Genomic DNA, 27,085 nt, shown 5'->3' with positions numbered 1-27,085 from the left:
ATCTTCTGTTCTCTGCTCATAAAAAAGAAAAAAGGCAAGCAAGCCCCACAGGGGGCAGTATTAGCTCATCAATCCTCCTTCCCCAGGAGGGAAAGCCACAGCCTGCTTCCACAAATATACATGCTCGCACCGTAACAACGTATTAGTACCTCTCAAAGCTTCTGGTTTTTATTTTAGCTGCTGCTGCACTGAAGCTTCCACTAATCTTCAAAAGCAAACCGTGCCTTGCATTCCTTTCTGCAGCAGCATCCTCCTACTCCATTTACTCAGCGATGCTTGCTTTGCCCCAAAGAAAGCTTTCCGGACTGAGAACATTTGTTTTACTTTGAAGGCTGCTACCTACATGCCAGGACCCACATCTACTTGGAGCACTCCTAATGCCAGTGTGATACATGGAGCCATGGTCTTCCACCAGTAGAAACATACTCTGAGTCACAGGGTAGGTCCTAACCCTGCCCAGTCAGTTCTTAGATCTTTAGCTGACCACATGAAGCAGAGGAAACAGAAGGTTTCTGTATGTCTGGAGAACATGTAGGCACTTACACAGAGGGTCTCCAAAAAAAAAAGCAGAGAACGGTCTAGAAAATAAGGAAAGGGATAGCCTGAAATTGCACGTTCAGTTTTCCAGTCTGATTTTCAAATGAAGGTTCAGGTCAGTTCATGTTTTACCACCGAAGTTCCATCCATCCTCAAAATGAGAAGAAAACACTGATGGAACCTCTTAATAGGTATTAGAAATACAAAAAGAGACATTATAGCTATAGAAATAAATCAGCTTTTTTTACGGCTTCTCATCAGCTTCTTACCCTTGATAGAGTAAGCATGGGGATGAATGGAGTTGAAGAAAACATATCAAATATATTATTTAACTACTTATGAAATACAAATCCTTGCAGGAAAAAAAATAAAATAATATATATATATAATATCTATATATGTGAAAATGAGTAACTTCACCTTCATCCAGATTCATACAGTTTTGAACAGAATTCAAAGTTGCACAGGTTAACACTCTTAACATAGGGCAATGTCACCACCACGGGTTTTATTTCATGTTGAAGGAGCAATACTGTTGGAATATAAACAATTCTCAATGCTGTTATTTTATTTCCATGGGCTAACAATATTGTAGTCAAGCTAATTATATTCTTAGTCCCCAAACACCTAGGTTTTATACAAGGTTTTGAATGACAGTAAAAGACATCTACTATCCACAAGCAGATAAACACATGCACATACCATTTAATCCAAACATACATGTGAAAATGTCTCACCTAATTAATAGAAAAATACTTGAGCTGGACAAGACAAGAAGTGACAAAATGATATTATTAGCATAATTTTGCAGCCACTTTTTATTCAAAAAAAAAAAAGTTGTATTTTTGTAAACCTGACATTTCCAAAACAGTGCAAGTGAATTAGAATACAGGTGAACATGAGCTTCTAAATACAGGTGACATCAATAAGAGTGAACACATTCTTCCAACCACAAGTTCACAAAAAGACATACAATTTTACAATACATAAGGAGTGACATTCTAAGAAAAAGATGATGATGCCGGTACCCTACTGCATACGCAAACCATGCTCCAAAAGCCATTATAGTCTTTACGCCAGTTTAATGAATGTACAGTAAAGGAACCAAGTCCTACTTTCATTTTTATCCAAGAACACTTAGCATCTGTTTGGACTTGGACAAACATAGAAATTAGTTCTATGACTCCCTTAATCCTTAAAGCAATATTATATATTCCCACATCACATGGATACTATGCTTGAAACTTGTGCAAGACTCCAAAATGTGCCCATAAACAGAAGACATTCAAGAAAGTCAATACTAAATATTGCCAAACACAATCTTTGTGCAACTGTTGCTTTCAGCAAGCCAAATTACTCGCACATGACTGACTTGTAGGTAGGGCCCTTCCTTTTCATGTATCAAGGTAGAGAGGGCTGTCCTCACTTGGTATGCTAGGCATTGAGAAAAACCTTTCCCACTTTGAGACAAAAGTATTGTTCAAGTGGTTCAAGGGCTTGAGATTCACATCAAGCACAGTTTCTCTCTCAGATAATGCAAGTTTTATTCAGAAAAAAACAAACAAACAAACAAACAAAGAAAAAAAACACCTTATTGTAGGTTTATTCAGTAGAACATACCTAGTATTTTTATTAACAGTAATGGCCAAATACCAGGGCATTCCCAAAACAGTCTCAGAACACAGTAGCCCTGCTGCTGCTTGCAGTGAACTGACAGAAATTCACTACCAAGAGCAGAACTTTGGTTTGCAAACGAAATGCACACAAAGCATGCTGTGAGAAGTGGCAAATGCTCTCAGCTCTTGGGAAGTAAAATTCGCCCCTGTGCTAAACTATGAAAGAACTGTGATCCCCTTCTTGAAATCCATCTTGAAGATAGAGAGTAAATGGGGTTGCAACAGTATGGGTTCTGCATTAAGTGAATTTTCCCTTGACATTTTTTTCCTTTCATATTTTCTGAGATTGTTTTCTTCCTGCCCTAAAAGCAACTGTAAGGGAAAGAAGACATCTACACATTACAGAAATAACTTTAGGGTTAAAATAAAAGATCTCTCAGGTGCTAGATGACACATTTGAAAATGTTAATGCCCCACTTCTAAGCTTCCACCTGCATAGCTTACAGCCAGTGCAAAGTGAGCCTTTTACATGGAAAAGAAAAAATAATAAAGCAATGCCAATTCAACAAACTTTTTGATGAAGTTGTCCAAGACAAACAATGACTTAGTTCTGAAATGGATTAACTGGGAGAACCCATACAATGACTTCCACCAGCCCTACTGCGTGAGCGGTACAGCACAAAGGAACTAACAAGCAGATGACAGATGGTAACTTCCAGAGCCCTAGAAGCAATTTCCAAAGTAACCATGCCTCTGCATTTTGATACAATTACATTATATATTTTTTAATTGAAATAAAAAACAGCTGAACACAGCACAGTGATTTTCTATACATTCTTGAAGTACACTACATTTTCATAAGATTTTGAAACTGATTGCAAACAATTGATATTAGTGGGTACTTTGTTTGGCTTCCCTTTCTTTTCGTTCCTTTCCTTTTCTTTTTTTTTTTTTTTTCCTCTGCTTCTATAAAGAGTGGAAAGATGCACCTATAGGATTGTAATACTAAGTATTGGTACATTTCATTGTCAAATCTGACTCTCACTCATAACTGGAACTAAGCAAGAGCAATTCTGTAATTTGGAAAAAAAAAAAAAAGGCACGTGTATACATAGAAAAACAAAAGCATGTGTGAGAACGGAACTACTTAGTACATAACAGTGATGATACTAAGAATATATGGATTATTTTCACTAATCTGTCCAGTGCCTTGATTTTCTTTAAGTGAGGACTTGTGCAGGATGAATAATAGATATTTCACCTTTTTTAACTCTCTTCTTCAAACACTTTTAAAAGATGTTTCAAAGAAAGAGCTATTCTTAAAATATTGAAATGAAACATTTCTGAAAGTCATTTTTGTTTAAAAAGTGGAAATGCCATGGAGGCATTTCAATTTTTCCAATTAAATTTCCTCATTTTTTTTGATGGAAACTTTTCAAAATCAGTTTAAATTCACAACTTGTTTCTCTTGTCCCCTGAATTATTTTTTTTTCAGGGTATTCACTTTCAAATCTTTTTTTCTTTCTTTTTTTTTTTTTTTTTTTTTAACTCAATTTTAAAGAACTCAGATGTTGAAAAATATTGCAGCTAAATAAATGGACTCATTACTTGCTTTTCAGAAAATATTTTAAGCAATTTCTTACTCAATTCATACTTATGAATCAATTTCATGCCTAACTTTCATCTGACATTCTTAGGTATTTTACAACAACAGAAAAAATAGATACATGAGGTCTAAATACTCCTAGCAAAAACAAACAAACAAACAAAAAAACAAACCTAAGTGATATCAGAAGAATCATACTGTGAAAAATTCTATAGTCTCTAATATAATAGTGCAGTCAAAGGCTATGAGCCTTCTGGTTTTGCACTCTGATGCAAAATGTGCAGTCCACTACATGTGGTTATAGCAGGATTTGTTCTCAGCAGTTTTTTTTTTTTCAGATTCTAGCTTAAATGATCACTTACTATACCAGATCTGTCAAATCAACAATAATTTATTTTAAGAAAGATAATCAAATAGACTAATAGCTTTTTTTTTTTTTTTTTGGTCATACAAATCGATATGCTTCATTCATTTAAGAACCATCTTCTGCCTAATGGGTGCAGATAGTTAAGTGAATAACTATTGATCAATACTGTAGTAATAGGAGGCAATTAATGTCGGGGGTTGGGGGGGACAAACCGGAAGCAGGTTATTTTTTCAAAATTTAAAGCTGTAAATGAATTTGCAAGGAAGAGCAAGAATTAGGCATGTTTTCAGACAGATTTCTTGCATGTGCCCTATATTCAGGTTTCCAAACATCCGGCAGTTCTTTTACTTTACCCTTATGTGAGGAAACATTTCCTGCCACCATTCATTCCCGTTAATCCTTCATTTTCTATCATAGAACTTGATCCTCCTTTCCCTTAGACGAATTTTATACTAACACAATTACTTCTTATTTACACAAGGTGCAAAGTACAAATAGAACCTAAACCCAAGTTTTCACAGAATTCGACTGTTTCTAGTCAAAAATCCAAGAGCTTTTTGAAGACATATGGCAAAAAAAGTGTCTTTCAATTAAAAAAAAAAAAAAAAAAAAAGTTTTCTAAGGAATTACCAATGAACAAAGTGGCAATCTGAGATTCAATAACATCTACACCTTGACTAACTTCCTTCTTAACGTTTGATGAATGAATGACATTCTGTACTAGGAACACCCACATAGGGAATCTCAAGATCCAAAGAACGTTTTAATGCTTGCATCTACTTATCTCTCCCAAAATTATCATATAAACAAACTCATGACTTGTGTATAAAACTCACAAGGCAGGTATAATGGTCATAACTTGCATTAATTCATCACTTGCTTTCTTGCTTTGACAGCAACAGGTCGCAATCATTGACAGTAGCTTAAAAAACATCCTTCTTAACATTAATAAGTCTCCATCTTTTTTTTTTTTTTTAATTTTTTTTCTTCTTTCCTTTTTTTTTTTATTTCTTTTTTTAATTCCAAGGACTTTATCAATGCTACAGTACTTGGCCCAATTACATCCTTTTGGTATCTCAACTGTCCAGTCCTAGACCACAATACTAGAGACTGCAAGAGAAAACTTCCAAAAGGAAAACATTATTTTATGCTTTCTTTAGTGATACAAGGTGAGCTAAAAGTCTTGCTACATGTCACCAAGGAAACATTTTCATCCTCTCCCATTTAGGTCAGTGAAGTATAGACTCAAATACAGAACACCACATATGTATAATGCTTAAGGTTGTTTAGTTTATAAATCAAACACCAAATTCAACTCAAAAAGAGACAGATAAAAGATTTTGGCTTATTGCCATTAAATGGTCTATATACAATATTACCAAGCCTTGTGAATTAAGCATATGACATTTCCATCTACTTTTATCTGAAAATCTTTCTTGTCTCTTGCATTGAAGTTTAAAAGTACAATAGGATTTATATAGACATATATGTAATTCCAAGGATTTAGCCAGATATCAGTGCTTGAGTGAACTATATAGCTATTCAATAGAAACTATAAAACATTGATACAAATATAAAGACATAATCAATATAAAAAGCTTATATTTATAAAAAATATTTTTAGGTAACAGTCTTCCCCTGAGGGTATACCACAGAGTTGGATTCATAAATATTGCTCTGCACTGCAGCTTGGTTACCAAAGTTCAAAGTTCAGCTCTTATATGAAGTGTAAATTGCTCCAGTCACCCGACATTGCCGCAGTGGTTGCCTCAGGATATGTTCCCTAGCTTGTTAGAGTGATAAGGACACAGCATCAATGGGGCCTCCGAAAAATCTGGAGAAGATTCCTTCTTCCACATATGGAAGATATGAGAGCAGGACCTATAGGCTAGCAAGGGCATGTCACATGACTGGGCTTTTCATTTTTGTGGGCAGTTCACTGATTTTTCTGGACCCAGTCCCAACTATCTTCATTTTCCTTTCTGTTCTTTTCAGCCTCAATAATTTCTTTGTACCTCCGGCGGAAGAAGCCCATCTGTAAATCAAAAAGAGATTACAGTGGTAAGTAACAGCATCATTAAATTGGAACTTACACTGTCAGAAAATTAAAAAAAAAAAAAAAAAGAAAAAAAAAGAAAATAGCACAGGTATCAATATATAATTTTTAAGCATAGAATCATAGCTCCTTGTTTACATCAGTATGAGATCAGACTGAGTCCCAAATCTTCACAAGTACTCTGCTCCCTATAGCTGAACTACTCTGACTCCTCTTATATAAAGTGAAATTTAAAAAAAAAATTTAAAAAAGAAGCACATAACATATCTCTAACAAGCACAGACCAGAGAAAGCAGATACAGGTTTATTGGTTTCAAATGAAGACTAATGCAAATTTTAGATACGAACCTAAAAACCAGGCTAGCTCTTGGGTTCCACATAAAGGCTGCCAGAGTTTTATGAACTGTGCTCTCAGTGTCCACAAATGCATGAAACAGAAGACATCAGAAAAATTCAATATGGCCATCCCCAAACTCCAACTATCTGCTTTTTTCATAAACCCCTCTTCAAGAAAAGCCAGTATGCTCTATTGCTGATGCTCCAACACAGCTCTGGAGACATCCACTGGCATTTTGGCTCCCCTGTTTCTAGAAGTAAAAGCCCATTTCTGTGTAACTACAGGTATTCTCCTCTTCCTGACAGCAATGTCAACTCAGATCTCAAATTTTCTATTTAATGATCATTTACGTTAGAATCCTTTGGACGAAACAGTTTCAGATTTTTCTTTTTGCTAAATGAAATCTTTGTGCCATTGCTACCTGTTGTGTAAGGTCAGAAGGCAAAATACAAGCCTGATCCTACAAAATGCAGAGCATCAACAATAGCTCTTCCCCAAGCTTTCAGGCTGATAATCATTCTGCATATCTTCTTGTTTCTTAAAAACCTGTACTTAGTTAAGAGAAAAAAAAAAAAAAAAAGAAGCAGTTTTCATTTCAGTTTGGATAAAGACCTCTCATATCTCTGTGGTTGTGGATTTTTTGTTTGCCTTTTCTTTTTTCTTTTTTTTTTTATAAGTCTTTCAAATAAACAAAAGTTGTTTTAATAACAGACTTTGGTAGGCATTCAAAAACAACTCCTCAAGTTTAGTAGTGCACCATCGAGACCACTGAATCAATATTTTGTTCATCTTAATTAAACATTTATGTAACTCCTACCACTCCAAACCTGTTTTCTTACTCCTGCTGGGTAAAACACGATGCTTTAGACTTCCTCTATCATCTAGTTATTGCCATCTTTTATTCCCAAATTGGTTGTATGTAGGAATATTTTGTGCTGTTTTGTCACTACTAAGTTTCTGCTAAGTCGGACTTTTTAGCTTCAGTTCTTTAGCAATTTTAATTTTCTTTAAGTATATTTTAACTTGCAGGGGTTTGGAAGGCGGCTTGTTCAAGCTGATGAAAGCACTTTTCCAGCAGAGCTTCCTATAAAGCCCAGGTCCTTGCAAGTGAGCCCCAACTACATCCCGGATTCATGGCAACTTAAGACCAGACACACACCACCTTTTCAACGCCTGTTACCTCCACCATTTAGCTTCTGTGCAAATACACAGAATCACAGAACTGTAGGGGTTGGAAGGGAAGCTGAAACACAGTTTAACAAGTTCCTTTTCTTGTGTAATCATGGACCACAGCCCTGATGCACGCTACTAATCCAGCGATAGCTGTTACCCTCCTGAGTGCATGGATGTGCTTTACACACATAGCTACAATCACTTCACAAATACACAAGAGACAGACACATATATAAATGCCTAAAATCTCAATTTTACAGGGTTTGATCAAGTAACCTTCCAGAGGCTACCAGGGATAACTGAAATCAGACCTGAGAAGTGATTCGTTTATAGTCTTGTACACAGACTATGAACATAGTCTGCTCCCCAACCACTACAAGCAGAGCTTTATCAGCTGCTCAGTACATACAAACACGCTGATAATGTTTTTTCTCTTTCAAATAATGTCCTCACAAAAGGTTATTGTTGAATTTTGAACATCCATGTCTTCCTCACTTCCCATTCAGACCAGTGGATTCAGGAATATAGAAAAAAATAATACAAAGAAGTCTCTAGTTCTCTGTTCTTCAGTCTTGCTTCAAAAAAGCCAAATCAAGTTCCTTCTTCTGTAGAAGAAAAATATCATTGCTAGTGATATTTTGACTTATACATACAGCTATATCAGTGCAAAGGATGCATTTTGGGAATAAATCCTCAAGATAAGAACGTCATAAAACCCCAGTAAAATCTCACTGTTGATGCCAGTGTAATTTGTATCAACAAAGACTTAAAGCCAAGAACAAAAGTTTCCTTAGATTTTCATGCTCCAACATGGAGACTCCAATGTATAGTTTTATTGGCAATGAACAAAAAAACAAGTTACAACTTACTCCACCTCTGCTGTCCCAATATTTGTCCCAGTAGGATTAATCATAGGTACTTATTTTAGTCAGTGGAACCTGCAGATACACCTTACATATGCTCAGGTAGCAGATGTGTTGAAGAAGTGTGTGACATTTTTGTATTAACAGTTTTTTATAGTAGACCTACAAGTTCTGCACATAGACAAGAAAATTGCCAGGGGACTTGAATTCCTAAGATTAACCAGAGAAGTTCAATTTGTAGCTTTTAAAAACAGGTTTTAAACCCTTAAGGTTTCCATCCTTCATGAAACCACATCCTTGGTACAATAAAATCCTCACTTGAAGTTATAATCAAAATTATAGAAGGGCTTTTTAATTTCCTCGAGGGCCAAACAAACAAAAGCAAACTCTATCCCACTGTTATTTTAATAAAAATGGTCTGTTTGTGAACATCTGCTTCAGGAATTATCTTTAAAAGTTGGTTATGATAGTTTTGGTATTCTACTATTTTGTTACTGGATACGGAATGCTTTTGTATAGCTATCCAGCAGAGCAAAAAGGTGAGCTGAAGACCTTAATAAATATTAATGAAGCATGAAATCCTGCACCCACAGGTGCCACTGTGAAGCTATGTATGGTCACTTGCTGTAAGTGCTGCAGGTAATCCAAAATTATGTAGAGGGCTTAATTTAAACATAATAGAAATGATAAGCCAAACCTTAAGGTTTTTGTTTGTTTGTTTGTTTGTTTTATTGGACACTTCGTAAAATAATGGTCAGGGATCAGATATATTTGCCATACCCAGATGGCAAGGGCATGCTTTGTTATGGGATACTGTTCCTTAGCAGTAACACAGCATATTTCCACTTAATGAGATAAAGGCCCTCTGATCACCAGAAAGACTTTTTGGGAATGGCAGTGAAGGAATCACAACATAATCATTGCCTCACAAGAGACCACACAGCCCACATATCTATCTCCTTACAATAAACTGATTTCATTAAAAATGACAGCAATATTAACCCATATGGTGATGGCGGAGAAGTGCCTGTGGCAAGGTGGAGAGAACAAGCTAGTTTAACATGTAGTGAGGAGACAAGGGGATAAAAAGGAGGAGGACACATGGACCCAAGCAACAGAAATGGTGCAACGGGATGATTATATACTGTCTCTTGTCACTGGAGCAGAAATGACACCAGAGACCTATAGTCTCTAATATTTTTTGTGCTAATGCAAAGCTCTTAAGAGAACTTAAAAAACTCAGTGAAGACAGCTAGGACTCAGTGCTGGACGTCAAGCAGGGCAAAGGGGAGAAATTGTCAGCTATTGCTGTAATCTCATTTGTGAAAATTGAGTTTTCAGTGGACCAGTGGTCTCCAGCCTGTTTCATGGGCCATGATTCTCTAATATTGTTTCTTTTCTATAAATATGTGTGTACATGTATATACATGGCAAAGGAACACCCAAGTCCAGATTCATGACCACATCATGCAGTGTGTGAATGCACACCACCACAGCCAAGAAAAGGACTGATGATGAACCTGTGCCTGGGGAAGGTACTCATCAGAGGAAGAGCAATAGATCCTATTTGTAGGAGGCAAGGAGAGAGTACCATGGGAAGATAAAGGGTTATAATGGAAGAGGAAAGACCAGCCAGCAAGGGTAACGTAGGAAAGAAGAAAAGCAAACCCTAGCCAACACTTCAACGTTGAGTGAAAATGATTTGGGAAGGCTGAAGAGGCCCTTAGTTCTGGGCATTTTGAGTCAGTGTGGATGAAAGAAAGGTCTCCGGAGGGGGACACTACTCAGCCTGCACCATGCTTTTACTCTTAAACCTGAAAGACCTCACCAGAGGGGAACTGCCATGCCAAGGGCACCATGTCCCAGATCCTTTCCTCTGTGTGGAGATGAGAGAGGAGAAAGAGGGACATTTAAACCATTGGAAACATAGGGCCAAAATCTTGAGGTTACAGTGGCACTCAAAATGGATTCACACCCTACACCTGGAAAAGGAGAGAGACACTGAAATATTTGCAAACCCACAAACTGTCATGCTTCACATCTGCCATGATAAACTGCAAAGGGATGTCTTCTTGCTTTTAAACAAATTCACACAAATTCAGGCAGAACCAAACAAAAAGGAAATAGCAAGGTGATTTACCAGAATAGACAAAAACTGACCAGTCCCTTCTGGAGGTGCTGCAAGTAAGGATTAGAGCTGCTGTAAATAGGGGGGGGGGGGGCTTAGATTTAAAACCTAAACCCATCCATAGTTTTTTACACATAGACTTTAATTTAGTTATTTCAGTATGTGTACCTTTTTCTAGCGTAACCTTACTGCCATCTACAGTATATGCTGAGCAGAAAGCATGTTCCTGGCAAAACAGAACAACAAAGCAATAGAAAATCTGTGTTACTTGTAGTCTGCAGAATTACACCTGATAGTGTGAAGTTATTTCTTGCCATGAAACAGCACTGTCAAGTCATCTATTCAATCTCAAGTATTCAAAGTCTCTTTCACTAGCATACACAACTCCCTTCTGCTGCCATGGCAGATTTAAATCCCTTAAAAATCACCGATAAGTCCCATCTACCAACACGCGCATTAAGATGCATTCTTCAAGCACTGACACAAACTGAAAACCCCAGTCAAAGTCATTCCAAAGTGTTAACATCACAACAAATTATTGTCTTTTTTTTTTCCTGCTGCTGCTTTCTGCATTCCCATCTGCATGTCCACAGGCTGGTCACTGAATTGTATTTTTCTAAATTCTAAAAGTATAAACACTTAGCTGACATTTCCTGCATTACTATCTTGTGGCACTCTCTCTAGGGTGCCAACAATAAATACGTTTGAAGAATGAGGATATTACAAAATAAAATTGAATCCACAGTTTGGAAAAAACAAAGCTGATGAGAGTGCAAGTAATACCACTGTCTTTGTTATATTTACTGTTGGGTAAATGCCTAAAGCATTTTTATCTTACCCATTGAGACTCATTCTGCCAAACAAATAAAAAGAGAAATATTTTGAAACGTGGATTGTAGAAGAACGGTTATGCTATATATTTCTTTTAAAAAGTATTTTTCCCATTAACATCTTCCATTAAGAAACAAGTAAAAAAAAAAAAAAAAAAAAAAAAAGATAGGAACAGCTACATACTGCTGTAAAATATCATTATGACTTGACTTACAGTAGTGTTTGCAGACTATAACTGAGCTAGGAACATAGGTTTGTGAACAATGTTCATACAGAATCCATAATTGTATGAGAGATTTTGCCACTAATGTCAATCAGCAAGATGCAATATTTCATTAAATTTCTACTGCATAATGATGTACTTAGCTGCACACACACACAAAAAAGTATTGACTTTTATCAGTATGCCTCCGCTGACAAACATCTTCTAATGGAGATTACTGACCACAGTGCAAACCAGCAAGTAAAGAAAGCAAACGAAGTCCTGACACATGTAGCTAAGAAACAAAAATTTAAGAATCACCCCCATTGAACTAGGCTTTGACAAGGTACTTTGGGTTTGGTGCCTTAATTGCAAACCACCTTTTCTCTATTATATAGTTACTTCATCTACTATTAGAACTATCCAGACATACCTGCTTAAGATCTACAGTCTGGATTTATACAGAATCATAAGGGTTGGAAAAGACCTCCAAGATCATCTGGTCCAACCATACCCCTACTACTAGTGTCACCCGCTAAACCATGTCCCTAAGCACCATGTCCAACCTTTCCTTGAACACCCCCAGGGATGGTAACGCCACCACCTCTCTGGGCAACCTGTTCCAACACCTGACTGCTCTTTCTGAGAAGAAATGTCTTCTCATTTCCAACCTGAACTTCCCCTGACACAACTGGAGGCTATTCCCTCTTGTCCTATCACTAGTTACCTGTGAGAAGAGGCTGACCCCCAGCTCCCCGCATGGTCCTTTCAGGCAGTTGCAGAGAGCAATAAGGTCTCCCCTGAACCTCCTTTTCTCCAGACTGAACAAACCCAGTTCACTCAGCTGCTCCTCATAGGACTTGTGTTCCAGGCCCTTCACCAGCTTTGTGGCATCTCTCTGGACATGCTCCAGAATCATGAGTTTTTACTACCCAATCTCTTTAATTTAGGCTGAGGTCCCTAGCCACCTACCTTGCAACCCTTTAGAAAGAATTAACCTAGCCTTTTATCACCTTTTCGAGGTGCATGCCTCACGAACTCTTCTCCCTTCTCTCAAACGATACCACAGTTAAAAAAGAGTATGCAGCTAATCACAGTTAAAGGGAGATCAAGAACACCATCCCCACCAAGATGTCACCAGCCAGCAGAGTGGTGATACCCTGAATCTCTGAAAAGCAGGCTGGTGCTGCTAGGACTGGAAGTTTCCCTTTGCAGACATAGATCACTGCTTCTTAAGTGCATTTCATTTTATTGCTGCCAAGATAGTAGGAGAAAAAAACGCTTTGCACTTGGGTTCGCGTGGCCCTGGATAATTCTGGCAGGTCGCCAGCTCCAAGAGGATGCACCACTTCCTTTCTCCCAATTAAAGCACCCCTGCCACAGTACAGAGGGGTCATGAACAGATATTGTGTATCAGCTTTTCCATAGAGGACTGGCAAACTGCCAGTGCCCAGGCACCCCTGTGAGGAAAAGGCATGTTTGGAAAGCAGCCATAGGCTTTGGCTGTAGTTAAAGGAGAAGCCATGTATTTGGGAGGAAGGATGACATCGTGGTTAAGGTAAGCTTGTGAGTACTCCAGTGGTCTGGCTTTGATTATTCAGTCTTTCATTGACTTTTTTGGGAGGCAAATCCCTTAGCTTTTCTGTAATGCAGATCATCATTTGCTCAATGAGACATGTGCAAGCAAATAAACACATGCTTCGAACATCGCTTTTCCCTAAGTGGCTGGTATGTGTGCATTTATATACACAATGTATATAAGTCCTTCTGCAGCCAGGGAACTGAGGCAAAGAGAAGTTGAGCAACTTTCTTAAAGGTAAGTTCACCTCTACAAACACTTTACTTACCTACTTGGGAAGAATTTGACACCTAGCAACTGTACTTAATTCTGATTTACTGGGAGAGGTTCGTTGCTATTCAGAAAAGAAGTAGTAGTGTAGACAATATTGCAACATACCACCTAACTTTTAAGTTACTTTCATCCAGCCTAGCAAACTGACTCAAGATATTAGTATTAGTACCTAGAGTGAAGACTTGTAATCCTCTGTAGATTTTAAAGGAAATCCATTTTACGTGATTTTGTAATAAAATAAGCACAGTTTTAAAACACACTTTTTAGTAAGCATTTACTTTGAGAGGCTAAAATAATAACAAAAAAAATAATTAAGTGCTCTTTTCTTGCTAAGAACAGCCAGTCAATTAATAAACAGAGCTCATGCAGTCATTAAATAAACTACTAATTTTACCAAATGCTTTATGTCTGTCTCAAAGGCCAAGTTTTCAAAAAACATCAGTAAGGCTAAGTACTCAAAATGGATACACAAATTCAGACTAGCCTCATGCATGCAAAAGGCATCTTTAGGAGACGCAAAAAAGAAAAAACTGCACATGGAGATGGACACCAGTAGACAATCTAATTTAGTATTTTGGTATTTTTTGAATATGTGTTTGGCTGTTGTCACTGATGTACTTGACATGGAATTCACTGTGTGACAAGTCATATCAAGATCTGTATGGTACATCCACACTGCAAGGCTACATCGCACCCCACTCTAAATGCAAAGCCCAGTCATCAGTCATGTTCCTCCCATGCAACTTTTCTCCCAGGAGTTGTTCATTGGATTCAATGGATCTGATTGCTAATGAGGTGAAGAATAATGCTGGTGGTTCTGGTGTCTGCCCTTGGAATATCTTCACCACATAGGTAAGATCTAGTTTGCCTCCGACATGACTGATACTCACCTGGCAATTGCTTAATTTGTGCATATATTTTACTAAGGAAGTTCTATACTACAGAAACAAAGAGAACTCCTGTGACTGAACTCTCAAAGATCTTTCAGTGATGAGTTCTGGCAACTTGAGTTTAATGAAAGCAGGAACTTCTTGCAGGATAGTAACTTAGTGCAGTAACTTGCATGACAGATGTTGCAAGCATACTTTTAAGTGTAATCGAAGAGCAAATTAGCCAACATTAAAACCCATAAACACTTCCAAATAGTTTAAAAATCTTTTCCTATTGCAAAATTTTACTAAGTAGTTTATTTAAAAAAAAAAAGTCGTAGAATGAACACAGCCATCATCCAAAGTTCATCTCTGATTATCAGTCTCAAAAACTGGAGAGAACACAATGTCTGTTGCAGATATGTCTGGACAAATTACTATAGATTGATTTCTTAAATTTCAGCAGGGAACGGGACAGCAATTAGATATATCATTCCTGAAAGTGCAATTAATTTAAGATATATCTCAATCCGTATTTTCCATTTCCTCTCCAAAGAAAAAAAAAAAAAAGAAAAACTGATGAAGTATTTCTGGCTTTGTTTGAAAACCAGAGACTAACTGTTAAAGACTATTTCTGGAATCAATAAAAAATAGCTTTACAGTTGTATTTTGATATATTTGACCTGCCAAAAATATTTGAATGAAAGTTGTACTATGCCCATAATTATCAGAATAAACAACTTCCATGGGTTTAGCTGAACCAGGAAGAAATGGCTATGGCTGGTGTAAGTCATAACACAGCATTTCCCACTGTGACACCAAGCTTGAAGAGAGAATTCAGACTATGTAAGTCACATTTTCTCTGTTCTTGGCATTTGGGTATGAGGGATGCTAACGGCTTCCAGTAAACACACATGTTGTGTTCCAGCAGTGGGGAACCTTGGAACCTTAGGTTCTTATTTGCAATTTTTCATTCTACACACATATTCTTTTTTCTGGTTTGGGCTCCTGAAAATGATGGCTATCATTTTCTTTTTAGAAAGACGTTCTGAACCACAGCCTGACCTCTCTCTTGCTAGTGGATTCAATTTGTTCTTGTGGTGCCAGGATGAGCAGGGGACCAGAGTGAATGCTCGGCCACAATATTATTATTGTTGTACATTTACATAGACCATTTTATCCAGAAAGATAACAAAGGCATTTCACAAGTACTGGACACACACCACCACTGAAATGTTGCCAGCCTTGCTCTTGAGGGTGTTGAACAAATATTACATGGTAGCCAGCAAACCCACTGGGGAAGGCAATGTTTTGGCTACAACAGCAGCATTAACCATTTACTTGGCTAAGAAAAAATAAAAAGTAAAGTTGTCCAAACCCAATTTTTCCTGTGACATATATTCAAAGTTCAAAAATCACTGCAAATCATCCAAGCAATCTACTGAAAAGCAAACAGACAATAACAACTACCCCCCCCCAAACAAAAACAAACAACACCCACAAATAAACAAAAACAAACAACACCCACAAATAAACAAAAACAAACAACACCCACAAATAAACAAAAACAAACAAACAAACAAAAACCCCACAACCAAACATTTGAGTCACTGCTGCCTGAATACAAGCCCTTTTGGTCTTAAGCGGGTAGGGGGTGTCTAAAAATATTTAATAATACTCAGTGTGGTCCAGGAAAAGGAAGCAAAATAAAACACACTTTAGACTGTTCTCTGAGAACATAAAACTCAAACAATCCACCTAATTTCTGCCTGGTGAAATTGTTGTTATTTCTACATATAACCAAGCATTTTCACTGCTCAACTCCCTCAAGGTTTCTTAGCTGCTATAAATAATGAAGATCCATCCATGTTTGGGAGATAATATGGGTTTGATTTTGAATCACAGATCCTAATTATCACCTGACTTCCTTACTGTTATTACTATTGTAATAGGATAATACTGAAAAAGCCTAATTCTAGACCTAGTGAGCCTAAAATATCAAAAAAGTCAAGTAGTTCACCTGATAAGACTATGCATCCTATAGCAAATTAACAATTTCCATGAAGGAACTACATAAATGGGTAAGATGTGGGACATAGCAACAAAATGAAATGTTTATCAAAAATGCTTCATAGAATGCAGCAATTTGAGACGTATAGAAATAGGAATTTCAGAAAACGTGAATGAATTACAGGTTTTGCATTTTTGATGGATGGTTGAGACAGGTATACAGTATGTAGCTCATACAGGTAAGATTCACACTTTTCTAAGTGAGACGATCTGAGAAGTGAGAGAGGATAAAGCAGGATGGAAACTTGGAAGAAAGTGTGAGAAAGAAAAACAAAAAGGAGAAATATAGACCTCCCTTAATGAGTACTTAGGCAGCTGGAGCATGCATCTATATCTCTACAGGGAAGCCTTTTCTGCACTTTGAAATCCACCCTTCCCGTCATCAGACCTGGTAAGTGCTCTCACAGCAAGTTGAGCCAACTGCCTTATTTATCTGAAAGATTACGATTCTTAAAATTAAAGCATCATCACAGTAAATACTGGTTTATTCTTGGAACTGCATGTGCAGACAAGAAGAAGCACACAAGTTATGAACTGGTGCCACAACTTTCATCAAAGATACAGAACACCACTCAGTTTCAACAGGTTTCTCTGATCCCAGCTCTGCCACCTACATTTGATGCTATACAGCTGTGATCATGGTTGGGCTGCACCTAGCTGGGAGGTGCTTTTTTAAAAAAAAAGAAAAAAAAAAAAAAAAAGAAAAAAAAAGAAAGGTTTTTCATGGAAAGATTATATGGGAGTATGGGAGGACATGTGTACGTATTTCCTCAGGTAGAAGAAAGCCAAGCTTCTCCTCTACACTAAAATCTGAAAAGGTTTAGAGCCTATGCTTCTCTGTGGGGGAAAAAAAAAAAAAAAAAAAAAAGAAAAAGAAAAAGAAAAAGAAAAAGAAAGTTTTATTTCATTATAGATCTTTCATTATAGAGCTACTATTCCGAAACCTGGCCACCAGGAAAGGGAGTTTGTACAAACTGGCTAGGAAAAGGCAATTAGCCTTTGCTACCTGAGCTGTAGCTAAAAGGGAAAGAAAATGCCTTTGGGTTTGTAAGACAGGATACAGAGCAACCACTGGCAAAGAATAAGTGGAGGGTTTGGGGATTGTTTTTCACTTTTTTCTTTCTTTTTTTGCACCCCCCCCCCCCCCCCCCCCGCTGGAAAATCATGAAATGTATGTTTTGGCCCACTATTTAAAGCCTTAAATGTTTGAGGCCCTAAGTAAGGAAAAGTGTCTCCTTCTAAAAAGGGGAAATCAGTGGTTTACACTATATAGGTGAATTTCAGTTAGCTTTGGTTTGCTTCAGATATTTTCTAAGCACTCAAACAATATGTGAGGCAATGACAAATACTACATGTAGGGGAATACAAATGTTCCTTCAAAGACACTTGTACAGTCACAGGAAAAAGTCAAAAGGCTTCTCCAAGCAGTATGTCCAAATGCACCCTAAAAATACTTGGGTTCATCTGTTTGTTTGTTTGTTTTAATTATAAATGAAATATGAAGTTAAACAAACAAAAAACTAACAACTTTGTATTTCAAAGCTTCTGCCCCTGAACCAGTGTTAGAGAACAGCACCATCCATGCAGACAGCCTCTGCTTAAGTGAAGATTTTTCAAGTCTAGCACTTAGCGGGATTCAGAAAAAGACAGTTCAAAGCCTGGACAAACTGTAACCTCAATAACTGAAGAACTGTCTTCACAATATTTCTCCTGAAAGCTAAAGACAGTTTTCAAACCCTTGTTTTTTAGACAAAGAGCAAATAGACATTATGTGCAGCAGATCCTGAAAGGCAGGAACCCTCTGGGTAAGCAAAAACCAACATATGTGTATGCTATTCTGCTTGGTCTTCTCCTGTCTGCAATACTGCCAAAAATCCAAGGTTTGGAGAAGAGTGTCTTACCACGTAAGGGACATTCATAGCATTCATAACATCAGTTCTTTGCCCCAGGAGCGCAAAAGCTGTAGAATAGTGCTACAAACCTCATTTTATACAAATCAGAGCTCGGATACCATAGGGACAGGCTCAGCTCAGAAATAAACTTTATGTCTAGTTAAATAACTTTAGATACAAGTCCATCTCCTGTATTAAACATGTCACAGAGAAATATGAATGCAAAATCTCTGCTTTGCGAACCATTTCCACAATTAGCTCCACTTAGCTGCCCCAACATCCATTCTGACACCCCCTGACACATCCCCTTCTTGACATCCTCTGAGCACAAACCACTTTTTTATTTCTGTGCACTTAGTCTAAAACAATAAGGATCAAAGTTAGTTCAAATGTAGTACTACTATAATTAATCGAATATTTATTGTGGTATAATAAATGTAGAGCTTAGGGATATGGTTTAGTGGAGGACTGTTAGTGTTAGGTCAGAGGTTGGACTAGATGATCTTGAGGTCTCTTCCAACCTAGAAATTCTGTGATTCTGTGATAATATAATATTTATTGTGCTATATTACACTTCAGTTTTTCATTCGCAGTGTATGTCAATTTTCCCCTGGTTTATGTATGCATAAATCCACCACACCTGAACAGGACCTTGCACCCAAGCATGGTTGCAGCCTGGCAGCTGAAGGGACTGTGCATGGGAGAGCACTCCCCAGAATAATCCAGCCATGACCACCTTTTTCCTTCCTGAACTGCTGCCAGTGCTTATGAAACCATGAGCTCAACCAGCACAGGCACAGTTGGGCTGAAGCAAAGCAGCCTCCTCCCCTGCTCCACTCTCCACAAGCATCTGGAGGCCACCAAAAAGGTGCAAGCCAATCTCAGTGGGTAAAAAGCTAAATTTATTACTGTAGACATTAGCATGAGAGCCCCTCCATTTCCTCCTGTGTATGGGAGACCATGGGCAAGGCACAAGCATGGAGTGTGAGCTGTGCAGTGGACAAACCAGCAAGAGCAGGCACATGTCCCCACAGACACCTGTGCAGAGGCATCCAGAGCAGATGAACAACATATGAACAATCAAAAATGTTGGGGGTAAAATTGGGCTATCCAACAAAATATACAAAAAAAAAAAAAAGAAAAAAAAAAAAAGGGGGGGAACTTCTGACAGTCTGCATTATGCATGGCACCTCATGGAAGTCAGGGAAATGCTGCTTCACCCCCTCTGAATCTGTTTGCATTTAAACCTGAGGAAACGTGGTGTCTACATGAAGTACTAAAATAAATGAGCAGAGAAGCAAAGCCAGTCAAAAACTAATCAAGATCATGCTAAAAAGCTTGTTATGTGTGTATAAACATGGCTGTTGTCTTGCATGTAAATAAATAAGCTTTCACTGAAGTGAAATAACCAGGCCTTTAATATCACTTACATTGACTTGGGCCCCTAAGCCGGGCAATTTTAGATCTACAAATAATGAAACAATTACCATCCTCATCTTATGGTATGCACAATAACTTTATTTTGATTCATAGTAGGATTTAGGGCTGGAATTTCCCTGAGAGCTCATTCCTGCTAACACCATTAATTCAAGCAGTATGTAACATGAAATGTTTACATGTACTGCAGTATTTTTTGCAATTGCAAGTAGCTCCTCACTCCATCTGTGAAATGCTGTTGTGTTGAAGGACTTGCCTGTTGTGTTGCAACACTCAAGGCAGAATCGACCACACAACAAGAAGGTACCTTCCACGCCAAGCTGAGACACGGGCGCTGCTGCTGGCACTCAGTTCCCCAATGATGGGTTTGCTACAGTTCCTACTTTGTTTTTTGCGACCTGTTACCTTCCAGGACCACAGCCAAGCTCTAGTTAGTTTCTTAATAAATATGAAATTTAATTTGTACTCGTCCTAAAAATGCCCCAAACTCCACCTAATTCACCGCTGTTCTTTCACTCCACAATTAAAGAAAAAAAAAAAGAAAAAAAATAGAAAAAAAAACTTTCCATTGCAACTTCTTGGCCTTTTTCAAACATGAAATTTAGGCATGACTGTTGGATATACTTTGCCAATTTCGTCTAACAAATATTTACAATCAGACAATTAAGATTCTTCTGTAGGATTGCAACTTTCCCATGTCAGTTTTATCTCAGACAAGTTTAATATTGCCAGTAACATCAATAAATATAGAAACCAGTGAGTGCTAAGTATTACTTCTATATTTTTATGACCCAAAATAAGATTTAAATGAAAACACTGGCTGATACTAGCAGCTACACACATTTAATCACTTTTCTTTAAAAGAAAACCATGAGTTATTGGCTATTTAAGCAATCATGCAACTCAGTGGAGTGCAACTGATGAAGCCTGGCTTTCACTGCCACCTCTGCCATAGGACTCTGGGTATGTCATCTCACCTTGCTATGCTACACCATTTTAACATCTGCATCCAGAAAGGGCTGTATAAGCCTAGAATTAATTGTAGTTATTTATTCTTTTCACTCAGAACTTTCACGAAAAAAAGCTTTCATGAAGCAAAATGTCAGCATCTTCATGAGTATTTGAACAATCCTGATAACATTCAAAAGGGCTCAAGTCTCAAGATGATGCCAAAGAACAGAGAAGTGCATAAATTCTAGTACAGACCAACAAGCCAACTTGTGTTAGATTCTTATGAAGACTCATGGTGAAAGGTGCTATTCTTCTCACCTTGCACATTTTCAAACAGTTCACCAAGTGCCTTTATACCTTGAGGAAATGCACCTTTTTCCATTCTCATGATTGTTCTGCCATCATAACTGCACAATTTTGTGGTTTTCTTTCTTTTTTTTCCTTTTCTTTTCTTTCTTTTTTTTTTTTTTTCCTGCTTTCTGCCATAGAAAGCAAAAGCTTTTCCCATGTTCCAGAAAAATAGAAATTACAAGATATTCTGGAGCCTAGAGCCTATTGTAAATCATGCTCTATTTTGACCTGGCCAGTATATGTTTAAAAAATCTTCAAAACTGACTACATAATGTTTAAAATTTATAATCCATGTAAAATCTAAATAATCTATGAAGTAGATGTATAACCTATAACAGCTATACAAATATTTGTATAATCTACAGCTAGAATCTCATGCCCAGTTTTTGGCCCAGGTCTGTAAATCTGTTTTACAGCCTTGCCACCTGCAGTGACATATCCTTTTCAGCCCACTGTGGCTGCAACCTACAGTCTCAACACAGCCAGTGAGCAAAGCCTGCAGCACACATGCTGCACAACAGTGTGAACTGGGCTCCTGGACCTCCGCCACGGGAAGCAAACTAGGGTTGGACTTGTTCCCATGTGTGTGTTCAAGATTTACTTCTCTCAAAGACAGTCCCTGACCTTGACCATGACCTTTTAAATTTATGGGTTGGTAAGACGGAACTGAGGAATGAAAACACTCAAAGCTCCTTAGCCTTTATACTTTCCACACCAGATGGCTGTTGCTGAGTGTCAGCATCGGTCCAGCTTTGCCATGTAACTGTGTCTGGGTACAAGAATTATATCTTATCAGAGATTGTGTGAAGGTTGGCTTTAACTGGTCCTGGCATTTTTTGCTCTGGTAATGCATTTTACTCATCTGGAACTCTTTCTCTGAGAAATCTAAAAGAATTATTCTTAGATGCTGCTCTCCCCCAGGCCTTTACCTCTTGAAAGCAGCAGCTACAAAGTGGTTCTCGCTAGGCATGAACCCAATGTTTTAGCTGGTAAAGCAAAACTGACCTGATTTTCAGGAAACCCTGTTGAAATCAGTGTGCCTCAGTCATCAGAAAACCATGGAGATGTACCATATATCTGAGTGCTAGATAACAGCAGGTTTCTAGAGGAATCCTCCTCCATTTTGAAACTGTAGCGGAGGTTTTAAGTTTTAATATTCAAGCCCCAAAGAATCCACTTTTCCACTTCTCTACACGAGGAGTTTATCCCTGTCCCTCACAAAAGCCTCGATATGAAAGTATTTTTGCTGGCAGACAACTTCGGTAATGGAGTGGACAATTATTCAGTTCCAAAAGCAAATGGATATTAAATGCATGGACAAATTCGAGCTTTTTTCCTAGGACTAGCCTCAGTGTTTACGCTGCATCTGTTACCTTACCTTCCATAACAGCACAGCCAGCAACAGGAAGATGAGAATTCCCACCAGCAAACTGATGGCAATGATCCATCCGACAACATACCCACGAGGCTCCAGATTGTGTAGAGCCTCAAAGACCACCTACAAAGCAATTAGAAAAAGATATTTTTATGATTGGAACTTGCATTGTTTTCTCTTGTACTCATCTTATTAAATATATTGGATGGTGGCCTCACCGATCATATTTCATCTGTCAAACAAATATGGAATGTGCCCTTAATTTCATGCTTTCTGTCTATTTTTTTGCAGGGATTTAAAGCTTTCAAGTGGAATTTGAGTAGCCATGTGCTTAATTCAAAGGATATCAGAGCCTTCTCCAAAACAACCCTTATTCTTCCAGCTCTTCCATCCCATTCCAGGCACTGAGTTTTTTCTGGTGCTGAGCCACCAAAAGTGCACAAAGTTTTGCATGAAAAACAGCAAGCCCTGGAGTGGCAGGGATTGACTTGACACCTTGCAGGGTCTGCCTTAATTATCATAATTTTGGTGTTCCCAGCCCCACAAAACACCCCAATGCTTCACATGAAACACTCATGTATGCTAAGCGTGTTAACTTTTTTCACAGAAAAAATGGGACAACTTGCATATATCCCTATTGAATAGTTAATTGAATAGTCCCTGCTGTGCTTCACAAGATGCATTGTAGGAAAGATAGAAGGGCACGTATAATCATGAGTTCTTCTGCGAATGCAAAGAGGAGTCCCCTGCTGTTCTCTTCTCTCTTTTTGTACAGCATGTATGACAGGGAAACACGTCCTACAAAGTGCTCTCCTTAACTGCCTGCTCTAAGAAGAAAATGGGAGCAGATTATACCAAATGTATACACTTTGTGAATTTCCAGTCTCTTGTTTCAATCAAAATCAGCTCCTCAGTGGAAAACTCAAAAAGAGTTCTCTTCAGTGCTCGCTATTTCTTTGTTAAATTTTGCAATTTAATATCCAACAAATGCAGAGAGGCAATCTTTTTTAAAGGTAGTACACGTTTGCTTTATCTGGCTTTGGTTTGATTTGCTTTGGAAGGTAACGTAGTGAGTTTTCCTCCCTCCTTCACAAACCTCATCTTTGCTAAATAACATCCAAACCCTTTCACAGATAGGAATCATTAAATCAATCTTTTAAACAAAACAAAACAAAAAAATAGCTAAAAGCACATGAAAATCCAGGAGTTAGAGTCAGACACAGTTACGCAACCCCAAGTTGGAAGAGGCCACAACAAGGCTCTGGGTTCTCCATCCTTGTAGGTTTCGAAGGTTCAGGCAAAGCCATGGGGATCCTGAGCTGCTGTGGGCAACAGTCCTGGTTTGAAGGGGAAATGGGAGAAGATGGCCCCTCAGAGGTCCTTCTAACAGACATTTCTCTGTTTCCATAAGCATACCCAGCTTCAGCAAACACCCACAAAAATTAAAGGCACAGGTGTGACAGAAACAAATGGATTAGGCTACATTTTGTCATGGTGCTCCCATAAAGAAGTACTCATAAAGATACTTCATCTCAGTTTCACAGACTAACGTGGATTAAGACCACAACTTTCCTGGTGGAGGAATTTCAATACAGCTGATTCACATTCACTGTTTTTTCTGTCAATGAGATATTGTCAGGTATTTGATGACAACAAGAAATGAAAACAACAAATAGACAGGAATGCTACTATACATAGATAGCATTTTCCAAACATGTTCCTATAACCAGTACTGCAATGCTCAAAATAGCTCTCAAACATGGACCAGCTCTCTGAGAAAAAGAATCATTTTAGCATTTCATACATCAGCACAAAGCCTTTGTCAAGCTTTTTAAGATATCTTACTGAACAGAGAAAGTTTCCTAGGCAGCAGAGTCTCCCTCAGAGCCAAGACTCATGTAAGGGAAATACCAGACAGAGAGATCAAAGACGAGTCTTGTGCCTTCTCCCTATTTCTGAGCCAGCTTGTAAAGATGATCTGATGTGGCAGTCCATTTGTCACGGAGGCTATGGTTAGCATCCATCTTGCAGAGACAAGTCAGATGACTATTTCTTAGATAATAAGGCAATAATGTTATTTTCCTTTAGGACACTAAAAGAAAACAAACAAACAAACAACAACAACAAAAAAAAACAATAAACTTCTAACACATTAGACACTGTCATCTTCAGTGAAAGGAGACCTCTTAAACAGTCACTGGATGCAAGATGAGGTGGTGTCTTCACTACTCAGAGAGTAAATGTTAACATAACATAACCTCTAGCACAGTAGACCTGTACCTTGTGCTGCCAAAAGAGACAGTAAGAGCTGCAACGAGCAAATCATACATCATCTCTATAGCAAAAGCCCCACATCTGGGGTTTGCAGTGCACTGGCTAGAATCTCTTGGCTCTGTCTTATGCAGTCACAGATCAAGCTATCGTAACTGAGAGAGTAGAGAGTAACAACAGCTTCTTATCAGTTTGCCTTCTTGCAGTCTGGAACCAACTGACAGGCACGAAAAATACCCTGTTCATGGCTTTGTGGTTTGGAAAGGAGCAAAGATGTCACGCATTTTAATGTCCTTATCCCTCTCAAGCCATCAAAAACTGCCTGCATTAATATGCAGTCACAGCAATGAGCTTTGCTGAAGAAGCAAACAAAACAAAGCAGCCAAAAAACACCACAAAACCAAAAATGAACAAAGCCAACCAACCAACCAAGCCCCAAACAAACCAGACCGGAAGCATCTGGTTTGTGTTCATCACACGTTGGAAGTGTCAGGGAAGAATCAGTACAAAAAGTGGTGGAAGGGAGGGAAGCAAGTCATCCTGGAGAGGAGGAGATTGAAGGCAGAGAGGGTGATGTCACCAAAAAGAAATGCACAAGCCACTGCCTGGCATTGGACCTGTGGACTGTTGCAAAGCCTCTGAAAGCAAGCCTTGGGCAAACCTGGCCTCCTCATCCCAGCCACTCCAGCAGCACAGCCCCTGTGGGGCAGCCAACAGGGCAGGGAGCACAAGGCAGTGCCCAGCCCAGTGCACATCCCACAGCCATGACTTGTGGAGAAGATGGGAGTGATAACAGGGACTGATGCAGAAGATAAGGGGTTGTGTGTGAGAAAGCATCTGAGAGAGGGCAGTAGGGGCAGTAGCTGCCTGGTTTGGAGAAAGTACATGCAACAGCCATAAAATATGGAGTGGATTGTAGGCTTGTTTTCAGCCTCTGACCAAACATGAGGGAAAGGCCACAAAAAAACACAGTTGTCTTGGCAATGTATGAGGAGTTTTAGTTTCATATTTATCATTTGCATTTCACGCTGTATTAGTGGGATCTGAAAGCAGGAAAGCCTGGGAGGCAGCTTAGCCTGCCTTTTAGCTGTACTTTTAGCTGTAGCTCAAGTGTTAATCAAGTTTTACACAATATAATTGCCCTGCTGTAAATTAATGGAGAACTGTACCCTACCAGCGACTTCTGAAAGGTTGGATGTGTATGGACAAGGGCATCTTCTACCGGTGCCAATCACTTGTTATATTCTGATAGTCTTAGTGAATAAATCAAAAAGGATCAGAATGCTTCACTTATTTCAGTGAAGCATGTAGGCAAGAGCTTTACAACCTAACTGAGCAGGAAATCCACAAATACCTGAAGCTCATACTACGCTTAAGCCCTTAGCAGAATAGGAGCATGTTGTTGCACTGGGAGTCAGGAAGACAAGAAACATAACTCAGCAAAATTTGGTTAGAAATGAGTAATTGTAAAATGTTCCTTTCTCCCTCCTAAAAAGCATTTCTTTTTTGCTTAACTTATCACACTACTTGAATTTTATGTGTTTGTATCACGAAGCCCAGAACCAGGAAAGGCCTCAGTTTATCAAAAACACTGTTTTATTTCTGTGTTATCACCCAAAATATTTCTGGTGTTTCAAACCACGCTGCACTGCTGCCAGACTAGTCTATTCAAGTGCCATTATACTTGAGGGGACTTCCAGTAAAGATATAATTCTCACACACACCCATCCATATGTGTATATGCACATCATATCTATAGTATTTGTTATCTATAAATATTTACATTTACTAACAAAAAACTTGGAAGCTCTTGAGGAATACAGACCTGAAGTATCCTTTCTACCTGTTTGTGTCTAACACCATGAAATTTTCTGTATGTTGTTTTTCTGTATAGTTCTGTTCCTTTACTCAACTCTGTGTTTCAACCTGCTAGACTGCACAGTAAAGCCAAAACAATCTCTAAAGGGATTGTTACAGTAACAGATGGAAAGGTAAAACAAGAAAACAAAAACCAAGCCCAGTGAAAACAAAAGGACTGCAAATGACCTGCTAGAAAGGGGGCTTCGCAGCTTCTGGAAAAGGCTCACATCTGGCTTCAGCCAGGCTAGGTAGGAGGAAGCTCTATCCATCTCAAAGGTAAGCTGGAGAGAACAGGTGCCTAAAATGCTCAGTACGTCTAAAAGGCAAGGGGGTGAGGGTAGTGGATTGGGATTGCTGAGAAGAAGAGGTATTTCCACGTGCTTTAAAAAAGGCTGGGATATCCCATCCAGGTTCAGGCAGAGTACCACAGCCTGCTCCTTC

At 38.4% G+C, this 27,085-nt stretch overlaps 1 protein-coding gene across 1 annotated transcript in view; it reads right to left on the bottom strand.

The window, feature by feature from the left end:
- Window positions 1-1,035: 1,035 nt before the first annotated feature.
- Window positions 1,036-27,085, bottom strand: part of ITGA9 (integrin subunit alpha 9) — a 221,026-nt gene continuing 194,976 nt past the window's right edge. Inside the window, exons 27-28 of the mRNA XM_082754412.1 lie at window positions 22,517-22,636; window positions 1,036-6,161 (exon numbers count right to left, since the gene is read on the bottom strand). Coding sequence (XP_082610538.1) covers window positions 6,063-6,161; window positions 22,517-22,636 — 219 coding nt within the window. The 3' untranslated portion in view covers window positions 1,036-6,062. The remainder of the gene's footprint in view (window positions 6,162-22,516; window positions 22,637-27,085) is intronic.

The sequence above is a fragment of the Aythya marila genome, assembly GCF_965140915.1.
Source record: "Aythya marila genome assembly, chromosome: 2".
NCBI classification, from domain to species: Eukaryota; Metazoa; Chordata; class Aves; order Anseriformes; family Anatidae; genus Aythya; species Aythya marila.
This window is presented reverse-complemented; position numbering and strand designations above follow the sequence as displayed.